The sequence below is a fragment of the Lolium rigidum genome, chromosome 2 (assembly GCF_022539505.1).
Source record: "Lolium rigidum isolate FL_2022 chromosome 2, APGP_CSIRO_Lrig_0.1, whole genome shotgun sequence".
Taxonomy (NCBI): domain Eukaryota; kingdom Viridiplantae; phylum Streptophyta; class Magnoliopsida; order Poales; family Poaceae; genus Lolium; species Lolium rigidum.
The window spans coordinates 23,749,142-23,772,233 of NC_061509.1; the positions used below are offsets into that span (position 1 = coordinate 23,749,142).

General features: G+C 46.4%; 1 protein-coding gene across 1 annotated transcript; it reads left to right on the top strand.

Annotated features, from left to right (window-relative positions):
- Positions 1 to 601: 601 nt before the first annotated feature.
- Positions 602 to 21,230, top strand: LOC124691430. Its single transcript, XM_047224714.1, has 4 exons — positions 602 to 1,127; positions 10,389 to 10,979; positions 11,982 to 12,081; positions 20,792 to 21,230. Exons 1-3 carry the CDS (start codon positions 602 to 604, stop codon positions 12,032 to 12,034), a joined length of 1,170 nt encoding a protein of 389 aa, XP_047080670.1. The 3' UTR covers positions 12,035 to 12,081; positions 20,792 to 21,230.
- Positions 21,231 to 23,092: the final 1,862 nt, after the last annotated feature.

The following is a 23,092-nucleotide window of genomic DNA, read 5'->3' on the forward strand; positions in this document are numbered from 1 at the left end:
CTCCGCGTCGAAGCGTCCGCTCGGCCGCGCGCGGACGCCGCGGTAGCCGGAGGCGGAGCGGCGGCGCGGAGGCATGGCGCCGGAGGCGGAGGCGGACCGGAGATGGAGGCGGACCGTCGGCACGGAGGCAGAGCGCTAGGGGAGAGAGAGCGAGGCAGAGCGACACGTGGAAGTTTCAGGCAGTTGGCGCGTTCGCGTGTCGCGTTTATAGCGCACGCGGCAACTTTCCCGCGTGGGATGGCGCAAACGCACGGGCGCGGCAAATTTTTTACCGCGCGCCCTTTTCCCGCGTCTGCTGGAGCTTCGCGCGGACGCCCACGCGCCAAACAGACGGTTTTTTGCCGCGCGCGCCTTTTACACCGTCCCCATGCTGTTAGCATCCATGTGGGTTTCCTCTACAGCCCAGTTATGGGCTCTCCACAACTACGTTGCCATTTCTTCGATGCGTTCTCACTCGAGTTCACCACAGTGACTAGGGCTAGACCACAGCCAGCCTCAGCCGCCGCCGCTCACCGGCGGCGTCTTCGCTTCTCTAGGCATCAGACCCATTTGAGTCCACCACATCCCGCATCGTATACCACAGAACCAGTGAGAGGGCGAGATGAGGAGCCACCGCCGTCGCGCCCATTCGCGGGCGGTGAAGACGCTGCTGGACGACGACGACCTCCTCGCCGAGATCCTCCTCCGCCTCCCGCCGCAGCCCTCCTCCCTCCCCCGCGCTTCCCTCGTCTGCAAGCGCTGGCACAGCCTCGCCTCCAACCGCGGCTTCTCCCGCCGCTTCCGCATCCACCACCGCCGCAAACCTCCCGTCCTCGGCTTCTTCGACGGGTACTCCTGCGGCTTCCAACCTACTCTGGAGCCCCCCAATCGTGTCCCGCCTGGCCGCTTCTCCTTCCAGGGCGGCGTCGGCGACCGCATCGAGTCCCTCGGATGCCGCCATGGCCTCGTGCTGATCTTCAACGCCGAGCGGAATCACTTCCTGGTCTGGGACACCGTCACCGGCGACCAGCGTCGCGTCGCCATTCCCTCGGGGCTCGCTACACGTGCAGACAAGCTACTGATCAACGGAGCGGTGTTTCGGGAAGGCGGAGACGCCCACTTCCAGGTGGTCCTGACTGTTAGGGAGACATCCTCCCATGCGGCTAACCAAGATTAGTTAGGGATATTTCTTGTGTAACAATACTTGTAATCTTGACTTGTACCTCAAAGTCCTTGTGCATATAAATCTATACTCCTATATAGTTTACGAATATCCACTCATACGTACCGTTGGATCATTTCAATCAAACGGTTCACAGTTATTGTCCTAAAGAAAAGGACCATGTGGCAACATATATGCCGTACGATAGGCCAATCGAACGGCTCAGGAATCAGGGATTCGCGCTCACCTCCCACTGTCTTGTCAGCGCTCTGACTAACTTTGTACTGTCGCGTCGGTTCTGCTAGAATCTCTGAAATGTTCTGGCTTGCTCGAGAGACGGAGAGTGTGCATGCAATGGAGCAAGTAACAATATTTTAACAAGCGACCGGGCAGCACCATGGAGGGCATGCAGCCTCGGCAATGGAGCCCAATTAATAATACTACAGGAGGAGCTTGTATTTTCCTCTATAAATCTGTCTTGCCAATATTGGACCATGAGTTTACCTTAGCTTTTACAAATACATTTTTTGTGTAAAATCTGATCAATGGAACCGTACTTATTCCCACTGCAAATAGTTCTTTGATTTATATGAAAGTGGTATTATTTCTTCCTTGAACACCTGGAGTGAATGGTTGATGTTCCTCACATGCTTCTTTGAATAAATAATGTTTACGACAATATTTGCTGATCGGTGAATGGTAGGAATCCACTAACCGTAGTCCCTCCGTCCCATAAAATAAGGCACACTTTTTTGTACGATTTTGATGCATAATTTTAACCACTAATATATATACACAAATATATGGTTTCAGATTATATAAATAGCATCGTTGCATTTATGTTGCAAATATTTATATATATTTATGCAAAAAATTGAGATATAACAAGTGAAATCATGGTCAAAGTTATAAGTTGTTGACCAACGATGTTTAAGGGATTAGTTGATATCATGATATTTATTGCTCTTGTTTCAAAATAATTGAAGTTTAAGGTTTATCCAAATCAAACTTTTATAAGTTTGTTTGAGTTTTTTTCAAAAATCCCACGAAAAATCAGTGTAGTTTGAAAACATATTTCATGAAAAATATAATCAAACTAAATTAGTGTTTAGACATTGCTATAAACTCAGTTCAACTTAAAGTAGTTTGACATAAATAATCCTAGAACTTCAAATATGTTGGAACAGTACACACGTTTAATTTCACATGAAAATCCGTGGGATTATATGTATATTATCTAGGAACGTGTTAAGAGAAAGCAGTGGTAAGTGTATCTTGCTCAAATATGAAGTAAATAAATACTCCGAAGTGTCATGCATTTTTATCACGGAGTAGTACTTGCCTTGTTAAATTGTTATCATAATATACAAACGAATTAATCACCAGGCCTACATCTCTCACATCGCTACGCGCAAGGTCATGGGCATCCAAGGAAATCTCCCGATGATGTATCCCTCCGCATGATGTAACATGCAGACAAAGGCTGGAGCTAAGTTTAGCTCACCCCGGTGCATCGTATGAGGTGGGGACGACTGTAGACTGCCGTGGCGGCCGGTGGCGCAGCGTTCCTTCTGCGTGGCGGCAAGAAGGCGCGAGCTAGGTGGTCTAGGAGGAACTCGGCGGCGCGTTCCAGGCGGCATCAGAGAAGTCCGTTGACCAGATGGCTACCGTGGGGAGACGGGACGGCGGTGCTCTGTATGTGCTCTACGTTGTGTCGCGCACTAAGGCGGCATGTCGTGAAGTTCGCCGCTTCCGCACATTGTATGGCGTCTCTGCATTGGGTTTGGGTGGAGGGCATAGAAGACGGTGGCAAGCTTCATCGGTTGTGTCCCCCTCCAGCGAGGCGCCAAACCTCGCAAGATATGGCAACACAAACGAGTTGGTGAGTTTAAGAAGACGTCGAGAGAAACCACAAGGTGCTACAGTGGGTAAATCTTTATTTCTTTTGGTTCAGATCCGAATTTCTTCACTTCTCTTTCTACATGTTTGTGCTTGGTCTCATCCTAGATAGTGAAGAAAATCATCTGATCATTATTCTACTGGAGCATGTTGTTCTTTGTTTCGATCCAAATGATAGAAACATTGATATGTTAAAACTAGCATGGAAGCATGGATACTGACTTGTTTTTTATGATGCATGTACTTTTTTTTATTCACTAGCATCTTAATTTAAAAAGCCTTGATTACATTGCCTAACTAGATTCATCATGTTCTAGGATTTGGAGTGAAGCTCATGCCTAGGCTAGATGACTATATAGTGGATTAGCTACCACAATTGTGCAGCTTCAGTTTTGCTGGTGGAGCTCCTATGCTCACTCATGTCCGTCTTATGCGGAGACTACAGAAATTACTCGATTCTAAAAGAACCTAACGAGGTGCTCAAAGTCATTGATGGTAGTGGATTAGCTGCCATAATTTTGTAGCTTCTGTTTCATTGGTGGAACTCCTATGCTCATGTTCGTTTCTTGTGGAGACTAAAGAAGTTACTCGATTCTTAAAGGACCCAAGGAGAGGCTCGAAATCACTCATGGTACGAATCACTTCGTGTTATTTGTTCAGTTTTCGCTCCCACTAACGAGTTAATAGCTTGGGTTGTGTTACTAAAACCAGAATGACATTTTAATAATCGTCTCTCTACTTCTTAATACCTTAGCAATGCAGGGAAGTGGAGGCATTGAGACAAGACATCATATGGAGCTGGTTGTGGTTTAGTTGGATAATCCGATCGACAATGGCATTAGCAGTGACATGATTGAGGTGAAGTGTAGCTGGCCGATTCTCAGCCTACCATCGTCACAAAAGCGTGTACATCACGTCCCTGATTGAGGAGTGCTATGACATAGCTGGCGATGGCATTGGCGACAACGAGATAACAACTCCATGAGCGAGTGTCTGGGGTGACGGGGCTAACAAAAACAACTAGAACGCAGGCGTGCAACACAATGCAACAAGTACCTGCACGAGAGGATGCCATTGGATGACGTTGTGCAACGGACAAGCTCCGTCCACAGTTAGCGATGACATCGAGGTCTTCAAGTATCTAGAAGAAGAGGATTTCGGAGAAGAAGGTAAATATATGAGTTTTATTGTTTACTAGCTTCCTCCCAGTGAACTTTGTTCTCTAAAGGCTTATTTTCTTTGGACGTTCTGTAATTGGTTGATTAATAATATTGTATTTTCATTAATTCTAATATTTCCATATACTTTCAAAATAGCTAAATTTTAGTTTCATATGTTCTTCTGCAAACGACATATAGAAATTAATAGCTGACACAAGAAATTTCATTTTTGTTTACCTGCTACATAGTACACTGTAAGCAAGTCATCTTGATCAAGGAGTTGAAAAGGAGAAGCAAAATCGAAAGGCTACAAGGAAAAGAGAAGTAGTTACTATGAACCAACGAGGATAAACGATAAGCAACAGAAGAAAAGGGAGGCTCACAGAGTAGCAAGTGTAGCAGAATCGGAACTTTTCCATGAGATAATGAAGGCGCAAAGAAAACTATTGTAGTAGTGATATTACCCATTAAATTTGTTTTAAATAGTGTAGCAAAGTTGGGTGATTTGTAGTAATCCTGGAAGGTTTTCTCACATGATATTATAGTTTGAAGTAATTCTTTTCCTGCTGGTGTTCCATTCTCAGTTTTTTTATTTTACTATGAATCACATGCACTACCTTTCCAAATTCGATGAGGTCGCTGCGGAATCAGTAGTCATTCTATGTCATCACTATAGAGGCTTCAATTTATGATTCATATGTGTAGGTCTTGCAGCAAAGTCTCTCATTTCAGATTGATTGCTAACATCCATTTCATATATAACTTGAAATGTGAACCCAATAGATGACACATGGTCTACCGTAAATCTAGGAATAATAGTGGGACCGAATAGAATGACAGATACTGCCTCCTTCCCAAAACTTAAGGTTTATATTATTTTTAGAAAGTCAAACTATGTGAAGTTTGACTAAGTTTTTGCCAAGAATCATTAAGATGCAAAATACAAAATTAATATCATTAAATAGATAATAAAAAATATTTTCGTATGGTATCTACAGAATATTATATTTGTTAATAGATTGCTCTAAAGTTTTGGTTAAACTTTACTTGACTTGACTTTTCAAAAATAAGACTTAACCTTTGAGATGAAGGTAGTAGGTACAAAGTAGACGGGAGGCGGCAATTGGATACATAAAAACAGAAACAAAATAAAGGGTTTAAAAGGGAAGAGGTGGGAGGGATATGAGGTGAAGTGGGAGCACTTGAGTCATGGTCAACTTAGAGGAAACCAGAGTTTGTCGTGATAATACCACTCCAACATGATGGTTTTATTGACCTTATATGTTTAGAAAAATACTATATAGCTATTTCTTTTATGCATTTGATTTTCATATGTATTTCGTTTAAATTGGCACGATAAAAAATTGTGATGACCCGTGGCAACGCACGGGCATTCAACTAGTAGAAACAGAGGGAGAGGAGGCGTGCTATCGAGCAGCCCATTGTTTCATGGTATCAGAGCGGGTCATCCTCCCCGCCGCCTAAACCCCTCCCTCCCTCTCCAAAAACCCTAACCCTAGCCGCCAACCTCCCTCCCCTCTCCCACCATGACTCCCGAAGAACTCGCAGCCAAGGAGCGCGAGCTCGAGGCTCGTGCCAAAACCCTAGATGACCGCGAAGCCTCCATCAACCAGCAGATCATCGCCGCCACCAACGCAGCCGCCGCCTCCCTTCCGGCTGGCCAAACACCCTCCCCAAACCCTAACCCAACCGAACCCTCCACCACCAGTCCCTCCACCTACGCAACCTCCATCAAGCTCCACGTGTCGATCACCCTCAGCCTCACCGACGGCAACTACACAAGCTGGAGGGAGCTCTTCCTCGTCGCTCTCGGCCGCTACGGTCTCACCGCCCACGTCACCGGCGAAGCCACTCCCTCCGACACGTCTCCTACCTTCGCTTGGGGTCGTGCCGACTACACCATGCTCTCCTCGGATCTACGGCTCCATCGACACCGACCTCCTCGGCATCGTCATGCGTCCCGGCTCCACCGCGCTCACCATCCGGGACGCCATCGAGAATCTCTTCCGCAAAAACAAGAAGCACCGCGCCATCCAGCTCGAGGCCGACTTCCGCAACACGCCACGGGCGATCTCTCCATCGGCGACTCATCGCGCCAAGCTCAAGAACCTCGCCGACTCCCTCACTGACGTCGGCTAGCCCATCAGCGACGAAATGCTGGTTCTGACGCTCCTCCGAGGCCTTAATGACACTTACGCCCATCTGCGCTCGTTTCTCCCCTTTCAGGTGCCGTTCCCCTCGTTTCTTCAGACGCGCTCCGCCCTCATCCTGGAAGAAACTCAGCGCCGCACCGACGCACGCAACGCCGCCTCCACCGCACTCTGGGCCATGGCCAGAGCGTACTGCCCAACAATGGGAGCGCCCGCGCCCCTCCTTCTGGTGACCGCTCATCGCCTGCTCCCTTCGGGGGCTCATCGCCTGCTCCCTTCGGGGGCGATCGCGCCGGCGGCCGCGGCACCAACTACTTCACCAACACCTTCCGTGGCGGAGGCCGCGGACGCGGCAGCGGACGAGGACGTGGGCGCGGCCGCGACAACCCCTGGCAGTTCAATCCCTGGACGGGGCCCCTACTCGCGCCCGGCCTACGGCAGGCCCCGTGGCAGCCACCTCCATCAACACAGTGGCGGCCGCGCTCACCAACGACATGGCAGCCGCCGTCCCCGGGCCTCCTCGGCCCGCGCCCCGGCATGACACCACAGGCGTATACGGCCCAGGGCTCCTACGTCCCCACCGCCCACCGACAACGGCAGATCGACCCGGCTCTCCTCGCTGCCCTCAACAACCTGCAGCTACCCGGCGGCGATTGGCACATGGACACTGGTGCATCCTCTCACATGGCATCCGATTCCGGTAATCTCCACTCCCTCCTTCCATCCTCATCCCAATTTGTCACCGTCGAAAACGGTGCAACTCTTCCTGTCACCCATGTTGGTTCCCAAACTCTTAATACCCTCACTAAACCCCTTTATCTTCACAACATACTCCTAGTTCCACAAATCATCAAAAATCTTATATCTGTTTGTCAATTCTGCATCGATAATCACGGCACCATTGAATTTGATCGTTTTGGTTTTTCTGTGAAGGCCCTTCCCAGCGGGATCATGATTCTCCGATGTAACAGTCCAGGCCCTCTCTACACCGTCAATCCACCTGCCTACGCCGCTACATTCCTCGCCACCATCTCCCACGACCTCTGGCATCGCCGCCTTGGACACCCCGGCCACAGCTCCACGCCATCTCTACCCACCGGCTTGCCGAATAAAACAGGACCCTCCCTGTGTCATGCATGTCAATTAGGAAAACATGTTAGGTTACCATTTTTTTTGTCGAACTCGTCTACTACTCGCCCGTTTGAACTATTACATTGTGATCTATGGACCTCCCCAGTCCTTAGCATGTCTGGTTTTGCCTATTATCTAGTCATTATTGATGATTTTTCTCATTATTTTTGGAGCTTTCCTATTCGTAAGAAATCCGATGTCTTTGCCACGTTCGTTACTTTTCATGCCTTTGTCACCACCCACTTCCATCTCCCTATTCTAACTATCCAATGCGACAATGGAAAAGAATTTGACAACATTAAACTAAACTCCTTCTTTCAATCCCATGGAACCCTTTTTCGCTTCTCATGCCCCTACACTTCTCAACAAAACGGAAAAGCCGAACGAGCCATTCGCACCATCAATGATGTTATCCGCACCCTTCTCTTCCAAGCCTCCCTGCCTCCCAATTTTTGGGCCGAGGCTCTCCACACTGCCACTCATCTTCTCAACCTTCGTCCCACCGCAGCCCTCCGTAGACAAACCCCACACTTCACCCTCTACGGTACAAATCCATCCTATGATCACCTACGCGTGTTCGGTTGTCTCTGCTATGTCAACATTTCCTCCACTAGTCCCAACAAACTAGCCCCACGCGCCACCAAATGTATTTTTCTCGGTTATCCATCCCGCCACAAAGGCTATAGGTGTCTCGACGTGTCCTCCCAACGCATCATAATCTCCCGACATGTTACGTTCGATGAACATACCTTTCCTTACGCCTCTATCACACAAACATCTACACCACCTGCCATCATCGACCCCATAGATCCCCACTTCCTACCAATACCTCCAACCATATCCACGTCGGCACCACCATCTCCTACTCCACCCCTTGCCGCGATAGAGATTTCTGCTGCCGCGAGCCCACGCCAGCCTGCCGCCGCCTCTTCTCCTGCCACGGCAGCCTCTTCCCCTGTCGTGGCACCTCTTTCTCCTGACTCGTCTCCACGGCAGCCTGCCGCCGCTCTGTCTCCTGCCGTGGCAGCGCCGCGGCCCAGCATTACTCATGTGTACACTCGCCGCCCCTCGGCACCACCCGTTATCCATCGCACTCGTAGCACCACCGGTAAACTCCCACCTCCCATCGATAAACTCAATCTCTCCGCCACCGTATCTTCTCCTATTCCTCACAATTATCTAGTTGCTCTTCGTGATCCTTCCTGGCGCCAAGCCATGCAGGACGAATATGACGCTCTTCTCCAAAACCAAACCTGGACTCTCGTCCCTCCCCCTCCTAGTGCCAACATCGTCAGTGGAAAATGGATTTTTCGTCACAAATTCAATTCCGATGGATCTCTTGCTCGTCACAAGGCACGTTGGGTCGTTCGTGGTTTCACACAACAACCTGGCATTGACTTCGACGAGACTTTCAGCCCCGTCGTCAAACCAGCCACCATCCGTGTTGTTCTCTCTCTCGCCGTGTCTCAAAATTGGCCCATCCATCAACTCGACGTCAAAAACGCCTTTCTTCACGGCAACCTTTCCGAAGAAGTCTACAGCCAACAACCCTCAGGGTTTATCGATCCCTCTCGTCCCACTCATGTCTGTCATCTTCTCAAATCACTATACGGTCTTAAACAGGCTCCTCGGGCTTGGTTTCAACGATTTGCTACCTTTGCTCGTTCCATTGGCTACCTTGAATCCAAATCTGATAACTCTCTTTTCACTCTCCATCGCGGTTCTGACATCGCTTATCTACTTCTCTATGTTGATGACATCGTTCTCACCACATCCACCACTTCCTTTCTCCATTCTATCATCAACACTTTCAGCCGCGAGTTTGCCATGAAAGACCTCGGACCTCTTCATCATTTTCTCGGTATCTCCGTCACTCGCCAACCCCATTCTCTTCACCTATCTCAACGACAATATATCCTAGACATCCTCCACCGTGCCGGCATGAGTGACTGCCATCCGTCCTCCACTCCCGTTGATACCAAAGCAAAACTTCCTGCCTCTACCGGTCCACTCGTGGCCGATCCCTTCCTCTACCGTAGTCTAGCCGGCGCTCTTCAATACATGACTCTCACTCGGCCCGAAATATCCTACGCTGTTCAACAAGTTTGCCTTCACATGCATGATCCCCGTGAACCTCACCTCCTCATTGTCAAACGGATCCTTCGCTACCTCAAAGGGACTCTCGATCATGGTCTTACTCTTCACTCCTCCACCTCTCACTCTCTCATTGCCTACTCGGATGCTGATTGGGCAGGATGTCCAGATACTCGCCGATCTACGTCAGGGTACTGTGTGTTCTTGGGTGACAACCTGGTTTCTTGGTCATCTCGCCGATAGCCCACCGTGTCATGCTCTAGCGCTGAGGCTGAATACCGTGCTGTTGCCACTGTCGTTGCCGAGACTTGTTGGCTCCGTAATCTACTGCAGGAGCTCCGGCGTCCCCTTGACAGCGCCACGATTGTCTACTGTGATAACGTGAGCGCTGTTTATCTCTCGGCCAATCCAATTCAGCATCGGCGTACCAAGCACATCGAACTTGACATACATTTTGTGCGTGAGAAGGTGGCTCTTGGGACTCTGCGAGTGCTACATGTACCCTCCAGTTCTCGGTTTGCCGACATCTTCACTAAGGGACTACCGTCTGTCTTATTTCATGAATTTCGATCCGGTCTTCACGTCGGCGAAGCACCGAGTTCGAGACTGCGGGGGCGTGTTAGGGAGACATCCTCCCGTGCAGCTAACCAAGATTAGTTAGGGATATTTCTTGTGTAACAATACTTGTAATCTTGACTTGTACCTCAAGTCCTTGTGCATATAAATAGAAACAGAGGGAGAGGAGGCGTGCTATCGAGCAGCCCATTGTTTCACTGACAACGGCAGACAACGACGACGACAAACAACGTCGACGAGCGCTTGCCTGCGTTTACTCGTCGGAGACCGGCTTATGGGGCGATCTCATCTCAACACCCCTTCCATCCAAGGTTCCTACCAGTGGCTACAGCGTGCCCACCGTGGTTTTTCCTGGCAAACCTTCTGTGCTCGCTGGGAATTCCATTTACTGGATGCTTATTGGGAACTTCAATGGAATTCTTGAGTTAAACTTGGAAAAGCAAAGCCTAGCTGTGGTACGGGTGCCAGAGCGGATGCTTCGGTTCCAATTCTTCATGATGCGGGCAGAGGGTGGGGGCCTTGGTTTACTCTTGGTAACAGGCAGCGGCATCCAATTGTGGAAGAGGAACACTGATTGTGATGGTAGTGCTTCATGGGCGCTCGGAAGAACTGTTGAACTGAATAAGCTGCTTTCCCTGAATTCACATACCAAAATAGTAATTGGTTTTGCTGAGGAAAATAATGTGGTGTTCCTGTGGGCAGGTGGCCCTGTCTTTATGGTCCATCTTGAGTCATTGCAGTTCAAGAAATTATTTGAAACCAACATAGTTTCGGAATATCAGCCATTCGAAAGTGTCTTCACGACAGGTAATAGCTAGCATGCCTAAGCCAAGTTCATTTCTCATAATTCCTTGACGGAATACGGTTCACATCCTTTCTTGTTAAGTTAACAGTTTGTTTTGTGCCCGGTAGCCATCATTTCGGTATTCTCTTTTTGTTCAAAATGTATCTAGCAAACTGTCTTTATCAGTTTATCATATGTATATCCATATAATAAAACAGTGAGCACTAAGATTGAGAAATTCGTTCTCTAATATTCAAATAGATTTCCCTCTTGCATTCCTATTCACATACCCAAGAAGCTAAGAATTTTGTAATGGTAGATTTAGTGTATGGCTGTAGTGGATTTTTTTGCACAAGATAAGGTGCATAACATTTGGAAGTTGGACAGCTAGATGCAAAACTAGTTTGAACCAACCAAACTGTCAAATAGGTGGCTCAATAGGTGTTTGGAAGCTTTAAGCTAGTTTCACTCCTTTCAGCCAGTATTTATTATCACTTCTAGTCTTGCTAATAATATTGAACCCATAATTTTGAATCTCTTTGAACTTCGGAACAATTGCTCATTTTTTAGGAGAGTACTACTGCAAGTGGCAAGTCCATTTGTACCTGCAAAAACTAATGTGTTCATTACAGTTTTAATGCTAAATCTGTTCGAAGTTAATCTAAATCAGAATACTGATTATGATGTTTGTGCTATCCTTTATTAGTATGATTGTATCTATATTGTTTGGTATGATGTGGAACAAGCTTATAATTTTGGATAACTTGTCTCTTACTGAGCAGCTAAGTGTCGGAGTGTGCATGTTCTTCATTTGTACAGTATTCATCAGTATATGCCGTTTCTAGAATATTCTTTAAGTTTGATGATATGTTTTATCTTCTCGTAGTGTTGTACAAAAAAAGTGTTTTTCTTCGAATTAAAGCTGCGAGTTTACTTAAGTAGCTCGTTGATGCTTCCTTCATATCGATTTGTCTTTTCATTGGATTGATGTTGGCTGTTACTTGTTCGACTTCTTATGATTGGAGAAACAGGCATTGGTGGCGGAAATGATGCAGCTGATATTCTGCACCATCCATAAGATGATTGTCTGGTTCAATATGCTATTGTGATGTACTAATTGAGCAGGTATGCTTATCTTCTATGTGTACATTGAGATATCTGAACAATATTTATTGTGTTCCTTTTTACTGCCATTTCTGAAGTACCAATATCCAAGAGACTGTGTGATGTATTTATGACTCTTTGATCGGCTGTTCATCTGGCCGACCCCCCTTTTTTTGGTGACGGCGCACATGGCCGCCTCGTTGCTTCCTCATCCCTTCCTCAGCATTCTGGATTTTTTTTCTCCAGTCCTTGCTTCCTCATCCCTTCCTCAGCAGCTCTCCATTCTCTTCATCATGACTTAACCACCTGCATTCTCTTTTATTTGCTGATCTTCTATCCCATCTCTACTAGATGTGTGCAATGTCACTTGTCTTCCCATTCCATCTAGCTGCATTGCTTTCAGTTTACCTCAGTTTTCTCACACCTCCTTCTGATAATGCGGGTTTTCTCCCTCTAACTCAGACGAATTAGCACCCTTCCCCTTTTTGTGCACATGCTAAGTCCTAACATAATGAAATGCATCCATGTTCTTCGTGGATGTCTTTTTGCTATATCTATACCAGTTGTTGCATGCCTCTGATTAGTTTTTCGTGGCTATGGATCTATCAAGCGATACACATTTTGTTTGGTCCAAATAGACACTGGTGGAAAAAGGGCCTTTGGTCGCGGTTCGCAACTGCCATTAGTCGCGGTTGCGCAACCGCGACCAAATAGGCGCGACTAAAGCCCCCCCCTTTCACTAGTAGGAAAAGCCTCATCAGTGGCGCACCAAAAATGGCTTCTGTGGCGCATGGGAGGTGCGTCACAGAAACGTCGCCACAAAAATAAGGTTTCTGTGGCGCACCTGCCCATGCGCCGCAGAATTAAGGTTTCTGTGGCGCACTTGTTCTTAGGTGCGCCACAGAATTGCTTCTTAGTGCGCCACAGAATTTGCTTGTATTATACACGATTTTGTGCTGCCTCGCTATACATATACAGTTTATACACAGCAATACGGATACACAATACGGATACACGGGTTATATACGGCAACATTCGGATATAATATAAATATCATGTACATTGCACGGATATAACATAGACATCATCATCACATTACTTAGAGCCCGATCGAGATACATATATAGTGGCAAGTGTCAAATATTTTGCATACAACTCTTAATTCATACAAAATTCACAATTTCGAGATACAAAGTAGTCTTCATCCGGTTCCTCCTTTGCTCCGTCATCTCTACCCACCAGGCTCGCTTGCATCGGGGTCCTTCCATCCAGTTCCTACTATGATGAAAATGGAAGAAAGTGAGACCAACAAGTATCCGATGCACAAGAGAAATGGAATAAATGCCTCATACATTGTTGGTCAACACAAATATTAACATTCAGGGACGGTGTAAGTGAGACCAAGTCCGATGCACAAGAGATTGATATTTGTGCTATCTTACCAGGCTCACTTACGCCGCCCCGAGTGTACGGTGACCAAACATTTTAATCATCGGCATTTTGAAAATGTCAAAGCAAATGGAATGACAAAATGGAATAAGTGCCTCATACATTGTTGGTCAACACAAATATTAACATTTAGGGATGGCGTCGGTGAGACCAAGTCCGATGCACAAGAGATTGATATTTGTGCTATCTTACCAGGCTCACTTACGCCACCCCCAAGTGTACGGTGACCAACATTTTAATCATCGGCATTTTGAAAATACCAAAGCAAATGGAATGACAAGGGCCTCATACTTTGTTGGTCGAAACAAATATTAACATTCCGGGACGGAGTTAGCGAGCCAGGTAGGATGCACAAGAGATTGATATTTGTGCAATCACACGAGGCTCACTAACACCGCCCCGAGTGTACGGTGACCAAGCATTTTAATCATCGGCATTTTGAAAATCTCAAAGCAAATGGAATGACAAAATGGAATAAGTGCCTCATACATTGTTGGTCAACACAAATATTAACATCCCGGGATGGCGTAAGCGAGGCCAGGTAGGATGCACAAGAGATTGATATTTGTGCTATCTTACCAGGCTCACTTACGCCACCCCCGAGTGTACGGTGACCAAACATTTTAATCATCGGCATTTTGAAAATCTCAAAGCAAATGGAATGACAAAATAGAATATGTGCCTCATACATTGTTGGTCAACACAAATACTTTGCGAAGGGCCCCCTTTCCCGGTCGGCGTTCCGTCAACGGGTGCTTGACGACACAACAACGCCGATCTGCATCTCCGGCGCAGAACCACGCCGGTCCCTCGCTGTCCAGTGAACGAGTCCTTGATGCAAAGACCGTGCCGGCCTGCCCAGCATTATGCCGGGCCGTGTTGCCGCGCTTCAAGCCGTGTGTCCCGCGCCCTGCATTGTTCGCCTTCTTGCCCGGTGAACCAATAGGCTGATCGTTGGAATAAGGAAACCGATGACAGCCGGTCGCAAGATTAAATTGCGATCGGCCGTCATCGGCTTCCTTATTCCAACGATTAGTCTATTCGTTCACCGGGCAAGAAGGCGAAGAGTGCAGGCGCATGATCGACACGGCCTGAAGCGCGACAACGGGGTCGGCATGATGCTAGGGAGGCTGGCACCGTCTTGGCATTAAGGACTCGTTCACGTACCGGACGGCGAGAGAAGAAAAGTGGTGCTGCGCCGGAGAGGCATGTCGGCGTTGTTGTCTCATCAAGGACTCGTTCACGGAACGGCGGCCGGGAAAGGGGGGCTCGTCTACAAAGTATATTGCGGCGTATAGGTGACCAAACATTCTAATCATCGGCACTAAAATGGAAGAAAGGCCAATGCAATTAAGAAGTAGCTAGTATGAACTAAATGGAATGCCTCATACTTTGTTGGTCGAAACAAATATGAACATCCCGGGATGGCGTTAGTGAGGCCAGGTAGGATGCACAAGAGATTGATATTTGTGCCATCACACCGGGCTCACTAGCGACACCCGGAGTGTACAGCTTGACCGAACATTCTAATCATCGGCACTAAAATGGAAGAACGAGCCAAGTGGTATCAACTAAATGGAATGCCTCATACTTTGTTGGTCGAAACAAATATTAACATCCAGAGATGGAGTAAGTGAGGCCGGGTAGGATGCACAAGATATTGATATTTGTGCCATCACACCAAGCCTCACTTGCTCCACCCCCGAGTGTACGAGTGATCGACCAACCATCTAATCATCGACAAGTAAATCACTTGGGGTAATGTTAAAATGTTTGTCTCCATATTTGGGAGACATTTTTAATATTGGAGTCTAGCTAATGGAAATCAAGAACTAGTCTTGATCTCCAAATGGTGATTAGAGGGAATTTATTCATCTTAAGCAACATTAGGGACAAATGGGATCATGCAAGGGACTTGGGTCATTTGGATCATAAGGCATCAATTAAGGAGGCAACCAGGGACAAAGGGAAACATTTGATGATCCATTATCATAGGCAACAAAGCAGCAACTTTTTCCCCTCTAATCTAGCTAGAGTCCTTAAAAGAAATCCATCATAAGCATGGTCAAATACACATATATAGCATTTGGAGAGCAAACAAGCAGTAGCCATATCACTCAATCCAATAATATAGTAATTTGGATCATAAGGCATCAATTAAGGAGGCAACCAGGGGACAAATTAAGGGAAACATTTGATGATCCAAGTAAGTGCATGACACTTTGAGCTACCCAAGAATAAAGGCCAACAAGTGGATAAACATCTGCTCAACCATTTCTTGCACTAGAGGAAAAGTAACCAACATTGAAACTTGAATAGTCAAGTGACACTACAAGCAGCTCACACACACATGCAAACACATGTGTTGACAGTAACTAATGGATATCAAGAACTAGTCTTGATCTCCAAATGGTGATTAGAGGGAATTTATTCATCTTAATTAAGCAACATTAGGGACAAATGGGATCATGCAAGGGACTTGGATCATTTGGATCATAAGGCATCAATTAAGGAGGCAACCAGGGACAAAGGGAACATTTGATGATCCATTATCATAGGGACATAAGTCAAGATGCTCAAACACACATAGCATGCATGGAGCGAGATGCTCCAAAGGGATTATTCATCACTTGGTATATAGACCAAGTGATGCCTGCAAAGAGAGGCCAATCAAGAACCAAGTAAATCCGAGTAAGTGATAGATATGCCTAAACAAGCAACAACACATAGCATATCCCAGCTAACCGGATGAGACAAGTCTTGGTAGCCAAGCTGAATCACCTAGCACCACCTAGCCTTTTAAAACCATCGAAACAGATCCTTTTTCTTCAAAGGATACCACAGTGGCATTCATTTACATGATCCCCTACTGTGGATATCTCTATTTTCATCAAAGCCAACACAAGAAATAGAAATTTATCATTACTCAGTTGAGTTCAAAACAAAGCTGGGGTACCATAAGGGATTATTCATCACTTGGTAGTAACCATCATAAGCATTCCATTTAAATCACACATTTTAGTATATGTTCTTATCCAAGTTTTTGCCTCAGCCTTTGCATCATTGGCTGAGCTAAGACATCAAGCTTCTGGCCAGGGAGCATTCTTTATTTTTAGGGAACTATATGAACTATATGCACATGATCCAGTAAGCATCCCCACTAATCAGAGCATTATAAGCATACCATAAGCTCACAAGAATCCATCAAGTAAATCATCAGGGGTCCAAAAAACTTGGGGTCCGGAAAACTAATCCCAACAGAGAATTACTTGGGGTCCGGAAAACTAATCCCGAGGCCAACCAAGAGCAACTATAAATATGTATGTATACAAACCCACCAAGTAGCATTTCATGCATTTAAATTCCTATGAACCAGCTTAACCTCACTGAGCACAACAAGCATTTAAATGAACAAGTAGCATCAAATTCCTATGAACCCATCAAGAAAATTGTTAACAGCTTAACCTCACCGAGCACAACAAATGAACCAAGTAGTAATAAGCCATCAAGATTAACAGTTAACCTCACCGAGCACAACAAATGAACCAAGTAGCATCAAATGAACCAACCGAGTAGCAATGCATCACTAGCAAGCAATGCATCCAGAGCCAACAAATGAACCAAGTAGCATCAAGATTAACGAGCTAAGCATCACTAGCAAGCAAATGCATCCAGAGCCAACCGAGCGAGCATTTCGTCGAGCACGTTGTGCTCGCGCGGGGGAGGAAGAGGGAGGGGAGGGGAGGGAGCTTACCGACGATTTGGACAGTTGTGGAGGAGCTCACCGACGACGACGGCAGGGGTGGAGGTCGCGGCGGCTCTTCCACCTTGACGCGGCGGCGGCTCCTCCACCTTGACGCCGCGCCGGCCCCTCCTCCTCCACGCCGCAGCGGCTTGTGCTGCTGGTGGCGGGGATGGGTGGAGCGTGGCGGCATCCGGCCATCGCGGAGGAAGGCGGCGGCGGCGGCGACGGCCGACGGCATCGCTCGCCATGGAAGGCGGCGGCGCGGGGAGAGAGGGAGAGAGGGGAGAGGAACTTCGTGGCGAGGGAGGGGTACGGCCTTGATATAGTACACGCTATTTCCGTGGCGCACCGAGACAAAGTGCGCCACGTAAAACATTATTTTTGTGGCGCACCGTCGCCGTGCGCCACGTAAGAAGTAATTTCGTGGCGCACCGAGGTTTGTGCGCCGTAGAAATTGTAAAACCAATGGTTGGGGGTGACAGGGTGTGGGGCCCACCAAGTTTTTGTGGCGCACCGTTTAGTAGTGCGCCACAAAATTAAGCTATTTCTGTGGCGCACCGAGCTTCGTGCGCCACAAAATAAGTTTCTGTGGCGCACTCAAAACGGTGCGCCACAGAACTAAGCTTCGCCTATAAGGGTTTTCCTACTAGTGTTTAGTCGCGGTTGCTTACGAACCGCGACTAAAGGCCCGTCCACGTGGGCGCCAGGCGACCGTCGGGGCGGAGGCCCTTTAGTCGCGGTTCTTCTGGCAGACCGCGACTAAAGGCCGCCGCAGGTTTAGGGTTTTAGGCCCCCCCCTAAACCTGCCACCCCCCCCTAAACCTGTTTTCTGTTTAATTTGTATTGTTTTATTTCTTTTGTGCTTTATTGTAATTTTGAAGGAGTTTCACATATTCTACGGTACTACATACATGCATGCATATGAATGTACAATTTCAAACAAATTTGAAATTAGAACCAAAAAGAATTCAAGAGGAATATACAATATATATTCAATATCATCGGATGACCATATACAAGTTTGAACAAGTTTCCATACATAATTTAATGCATGTATAGTTCTACGTCCTCGTAATGGTGTTCTCCTTTAGGATCGAGGACTTCCCTCCCGAACCATCCAGACTAGTTCCTCTTGAAGTGGTCGGAAGCAAGCTTCTGGACTAAGCATCATCCGGAGGTTATTCCTCTGAGCATTGGTATTACTCGGAACGCGCTCAGAGGTGTATCTCCGGATCATCTCACGTACATAGTATCCACATAGATTGGTCCCCGGTGGCTGAATATCGCCACCATTCTTAGCCTTTGACCGCATGAAATGTAGCTCTTTTTTGAATTCACCGACCTTTGTATCTGAGAACCGTCTCCAAACCCTAGGAGGCAAAGAAAATTAAATGAACAAGAGAGTTATTAGTTAATTACTTGAAGCTTAATTAGGAAATGAACGAAATAGGCCGATCGATATAGAGCGCAAATGAATGAAAACAATTACTTTTGAATCATTTTTCTCATGTCGGCCCAAGTCGCCGCATCCATATTCAGAGAGTCGTGGATGAGACATTCTGATTTGTCAATTTTAATTACTAGCAGAATCCAGTGAAACCTGCGGACAAAATACATGCACAGTACGTCATGCATAACTCATCGATTAGCCGGCCACATACCATGCATGGAGTAAACAAAAGAGAATGTGCTCAAGACATAAACACTCACCCAAAATGGTAAGGAAATAGAATATCACTTTTGAGTTGCCGCTTTGTAAGAAACTCGCCACAGTGTCCGCCTCCACGTCGGTGGGGTGATGCTGTAACGTATATCCATTAACGATGTGTGGGTCAATGAACCCAACATCATGGATGTTCCTTACTCTGCATTCCTTAATCTTCAATCTGCATATATAATAGCGGACACAACAATATAGTTAGGACATATATATTGTGCGGGCAATATGAACGAGATGGGGTAGAAATAAATCACTTACGTAACGTAGCAACCGATGATAGATTTGTCGAGCTCGCGCAGATTGAAAAGCTGGAACAATTCACTCGGATGAATTTGTACAGAGTACTCGTTTGAAGTGATGCTCATATCCAACTTCCGCAAAAATATATTCTTTGGCGTTTTTATTTTTTATGTAACCCTTGTACCATTTCAGCAGACCTCTCATTTGTGGAGGTAGATCCTCTTCCTGCGCGAGCTCGACGAGAGGCCCATTCTTCACATATGTAAGTACTACCTCCTGCACCGGCGCCTCATCAAGGCCTAACAGTTCACGAAGAGTAATACCTAAGTTGGCCGCTTGTTCTCCGGCACTCGTTACGGTCAATCCCTCGTGCTGCCGCAGCTTCTATGATTTCGGGGGCATCCGGACCGGCGGCTGTCACTATAAGCGGGGCAATCGATTGTTTACTTTGTTCCCCGAGCTGGGCAACAACTCGTTTCCCGCTTTGTGCACTTTGTAATTCCGCTTTATCGGCCTCCTCTTTCTTCTCCTTGAATATGCGTGCCTGATTCTTTAGTTCACGTGCATAGTCGTCAGGCAGATTCTTTGCGGCTTGGGACGGTGTGTTCAAAAATGACTTAGCCCACTTCTTTTGCTCATCAGAAAATACTGGCTTGGGCTCGGGCTCTCTTTTCTTCTTGCAGCTCGCCTTCCATTTCTCTAAATCAGCAGCCGCGCCCGCCTCGACTTCCTCGGCACTACATTCCCAAGTGAGACTGATTTGTGGCTTCCCGGAAGGCTGTTTTTCTACCAGTGAGACTGATTTGCGGACAATCTATTATCTCCACTTCTGGTCGTATTAGATGTACACTTCATATTAAACAGAAGGCAAAATGGCGTGCTAGATTCACTACGAATACTTCTTTCGTCACATCTTGCATATTAATACTAACATAAGAATACTATCACTAAAAGTAGCTGTCAAAGTATTGCTTATGATGTTGTGGGGAGTAGAAGAGATGGCATCTTTGTTGAGTAGAAGGAAGTGTGTCCATTAACAAGATGGTGCTCCATCCCGTGAGGTTTTTACTGACTGAGATTAATAAAGTTTGATTTGTTAGCCACTAGCTGGCTTGCACATTTGCTATTAATATCTATGATTTAGAAACGAGATGGTTCGCTTTGTCACTAAACGGGCCCCTCATATGCCAGTGATAATGAGCAATGCTTCAGATGATTTATAAGCTAGGATGTTCAGTGTTTCCTTGTAATGGAGTTTTTTGAACCACTAATCTCTTAGCTTTCACTGACCAGATTACCAGGTGCAGCCAAAAAACTTGAGAATATGCTAACAGTAAAAGTTGAAGGTGTGGCAGTAAAGATTAACTGTTATCCTGTACCTATTCTCTGTTTCTAGTGTTGGATATTCCCAATAATGTTGATACAATTCAGTTTTGGAAAATTGGCAAAATATTCACACAACTAGTGATGTTACTTTTTGCTGTTTAAGTCATATTCACACTGTGATACATAACTACAATGACTTATAATGTGAATTGTACAAGTTGGTTTGACTTGTGAAATTGGTTGCTCTGCAGATATAGGATCACATTCTGGTGGCTGAGATGCAGAAATGGGTGGTGTCCTCTGTAGGTTCTTCCATTTATACGCTGTGCTTCATCCGGAAATTGGCCCTCTATACTGGTCAATTGTCAAGTTTGGCTTCTGCGAATTTTAATCGCTTCATTTGCTAAATTACCTTCTATTATCTAGTCTCTGTAGACATTAGTTAACCGGCATGAAGTCAGAGTGACTTGCTTGGCGTAGTGATTGGTGTTTACCCTGTCAGTTAATCCTGAGTTCATTTGCTTATGTCTTCCAAGCAAGCACGTTAATGCAGGTCACCTGTGGGTTGTGTACTGGTGTGTGTTACTTATGTACCGTTTACTTCTGTCAGTTTAACCCATGTTGTGTCGTGTTGGGATTTCAACTTTAAATCTCTGCTTATGTTTCATCACATGGTGCTCCCTTTATTTATTCATGTGTGTGTATGCGTGCTGTATTTGTAGTAGGTAAGAATTTGCATTACAGAATGATAACCAAGATATTGTGAATTTGTATCATGATTACACATGTTCTTGTATCCTAGACATAATACTCCCTCCGTCCAACAATGGATGTCTCAACTTTATCTAGACACAAAGTTGAGACATCCATTGTTTGTCGGAGGGAGTACATGTCTTAGATTTGTATCGGACACAGTATTTGTTATCAGTTACCAGGGTGCCCAGGATGCAAGTTCTGTCGATGTTTTAGGGGAATTATACTTTATTCATCAGATAATGGTCAGGGGCATTATGTGCAAGTTCTGTTGATGTATCGGACGTACTACCTCATGAAGTTTGACTAACAATTGGCGAAATTATGTGCATGTATTCGTATACAAAATCAACATCATACTCAAGTAGTTTGAATTAAATATACTGGCATAAATTTTGTATACTAACACACGCATATAATTTGACTGATTGTTGGTCAAACTTTTTAAAATTTTATTTCCACAAAAGCTTGTTAACTTGACCAGTCAAAATAACCTGAGGAAGTCTTAGGGGAGATGAATTTACTAAGAGAGGAATTTTCAGGAATCGCCCCTCTTAGCTTAGCACAAAATCTACCCCAACTCCTCTGATTTCATGAGTCAAAAGAGCATATCATTTCTTTAACTCCCTAATTTTTGACACATCCTTGCGTCCTCTCAATTTTTCCTATGGGTTTGCCCTTGCTAGTGGTTAATGGGCGGTAAGGAGAAAAAAAGGAGCGGTAAGGAGAAAGAGGAAGTGGTCGAGAAGCGCACGAGCCCATGCAATCTCATTTTGTACACACAATGTATATAGAGAGTACCATCTCATGTTGCTTAGCTAATGCTTTGTACCCCCGTATAACTGTTGATACACGAGTACGTTATATATAGCCTATCTGATGATCTCTATGCACCCTATGCTCTGCTGTCGACCATCTCCCACACCACAACATCGTCTCCTGTCGACCATCAGACGAGCTCGAGGCGCGACGACGAGTCGGCGGCGTGCCTGGCCCGCCGCTTCCTCCAGTAAATGACGGCCAGCCCCACCACTCCTGCCGCAACGAAGGTCAGGAGAACGGCGCGAGCCGTCTTCCATCCACTCATCTCGGCTCTCCCGCTTGTTGCCACCTCCAGGTCGCCGCCGGCAGTAGGGGCGGGTGCGGGAGAGGGCGTAGCCTCCTGCGCGGAGGAGAGGAGCGGCGAGAGGAGGAGGACGAGGAGCAGGAGCAACGTGGCAGCGCGGAGCAGTGAGAGTGCCATGGCAGCGGTGGTGTGCTTGAGCGGGATAACAGGCTGATCGCCAAAGCCATGATGCTGGTTTGGCTATATACATAGAACCATATGATAAACGTACACTCCGAGGTAAGAAAGGTGGATGCATGTTCCATTGCACATTGTACATGTCGACGATTGCCACATTGTAGACATCGACCAGTAGATAGTTTTATTAATTGTGAGCAGCAAAGTTCGTTCGCTTATAATATGTGGCTATTTTACCGCACAATGCTAGCTAAGCCTGCTGATACTAAGCTGTCAGCAGATCCAGGTACAGAAATTTTCTGCGCTGAAAAATAAGACATTAAAATTACTGAAAGGTGTAGTAGCAGGAGCATGGTGAGTGGCAAAGCTGCCAGTTGCTCTTGTTCCTTTACCAAGTTTCTTCTTGGGCTCAGAGTTGGCGATGCTTCTATGTAATCATCGATCATGTATAGTGGTTTCCGGTAGCACAATGCTGGTGTAAGGTGGCAAGGTTAATCATTGGATGACCATGCCGGCACTGCATAAGACAATTGACATCAACTGGCTTTTGTGTGGT

Bases quoted from the DNA above. Each gene is read 5' to 3' on its own strand.
- LOC124691430 (XM_047224714.1), top strand. From the start codon at position 602: ATGAGGAGCCACCGCCGTCGCGCCCATTCGCGGGCGGTGAAGACGCTG. The intron at 1,128-10,388 runs CATCCTCCCATG...CGGCAGACAACG, and splicing joins GGTCCTGACTGTTAGGGAGA to ACGACGACAAACAACGTCGA. The intron at 10,980-11,981 runs GTAATAGCTAGC...TTATGATTGGAG, and splicing joins CGAAAGTGTCTTCACGACAG to AAACAGGCATTGGTGGCGGA.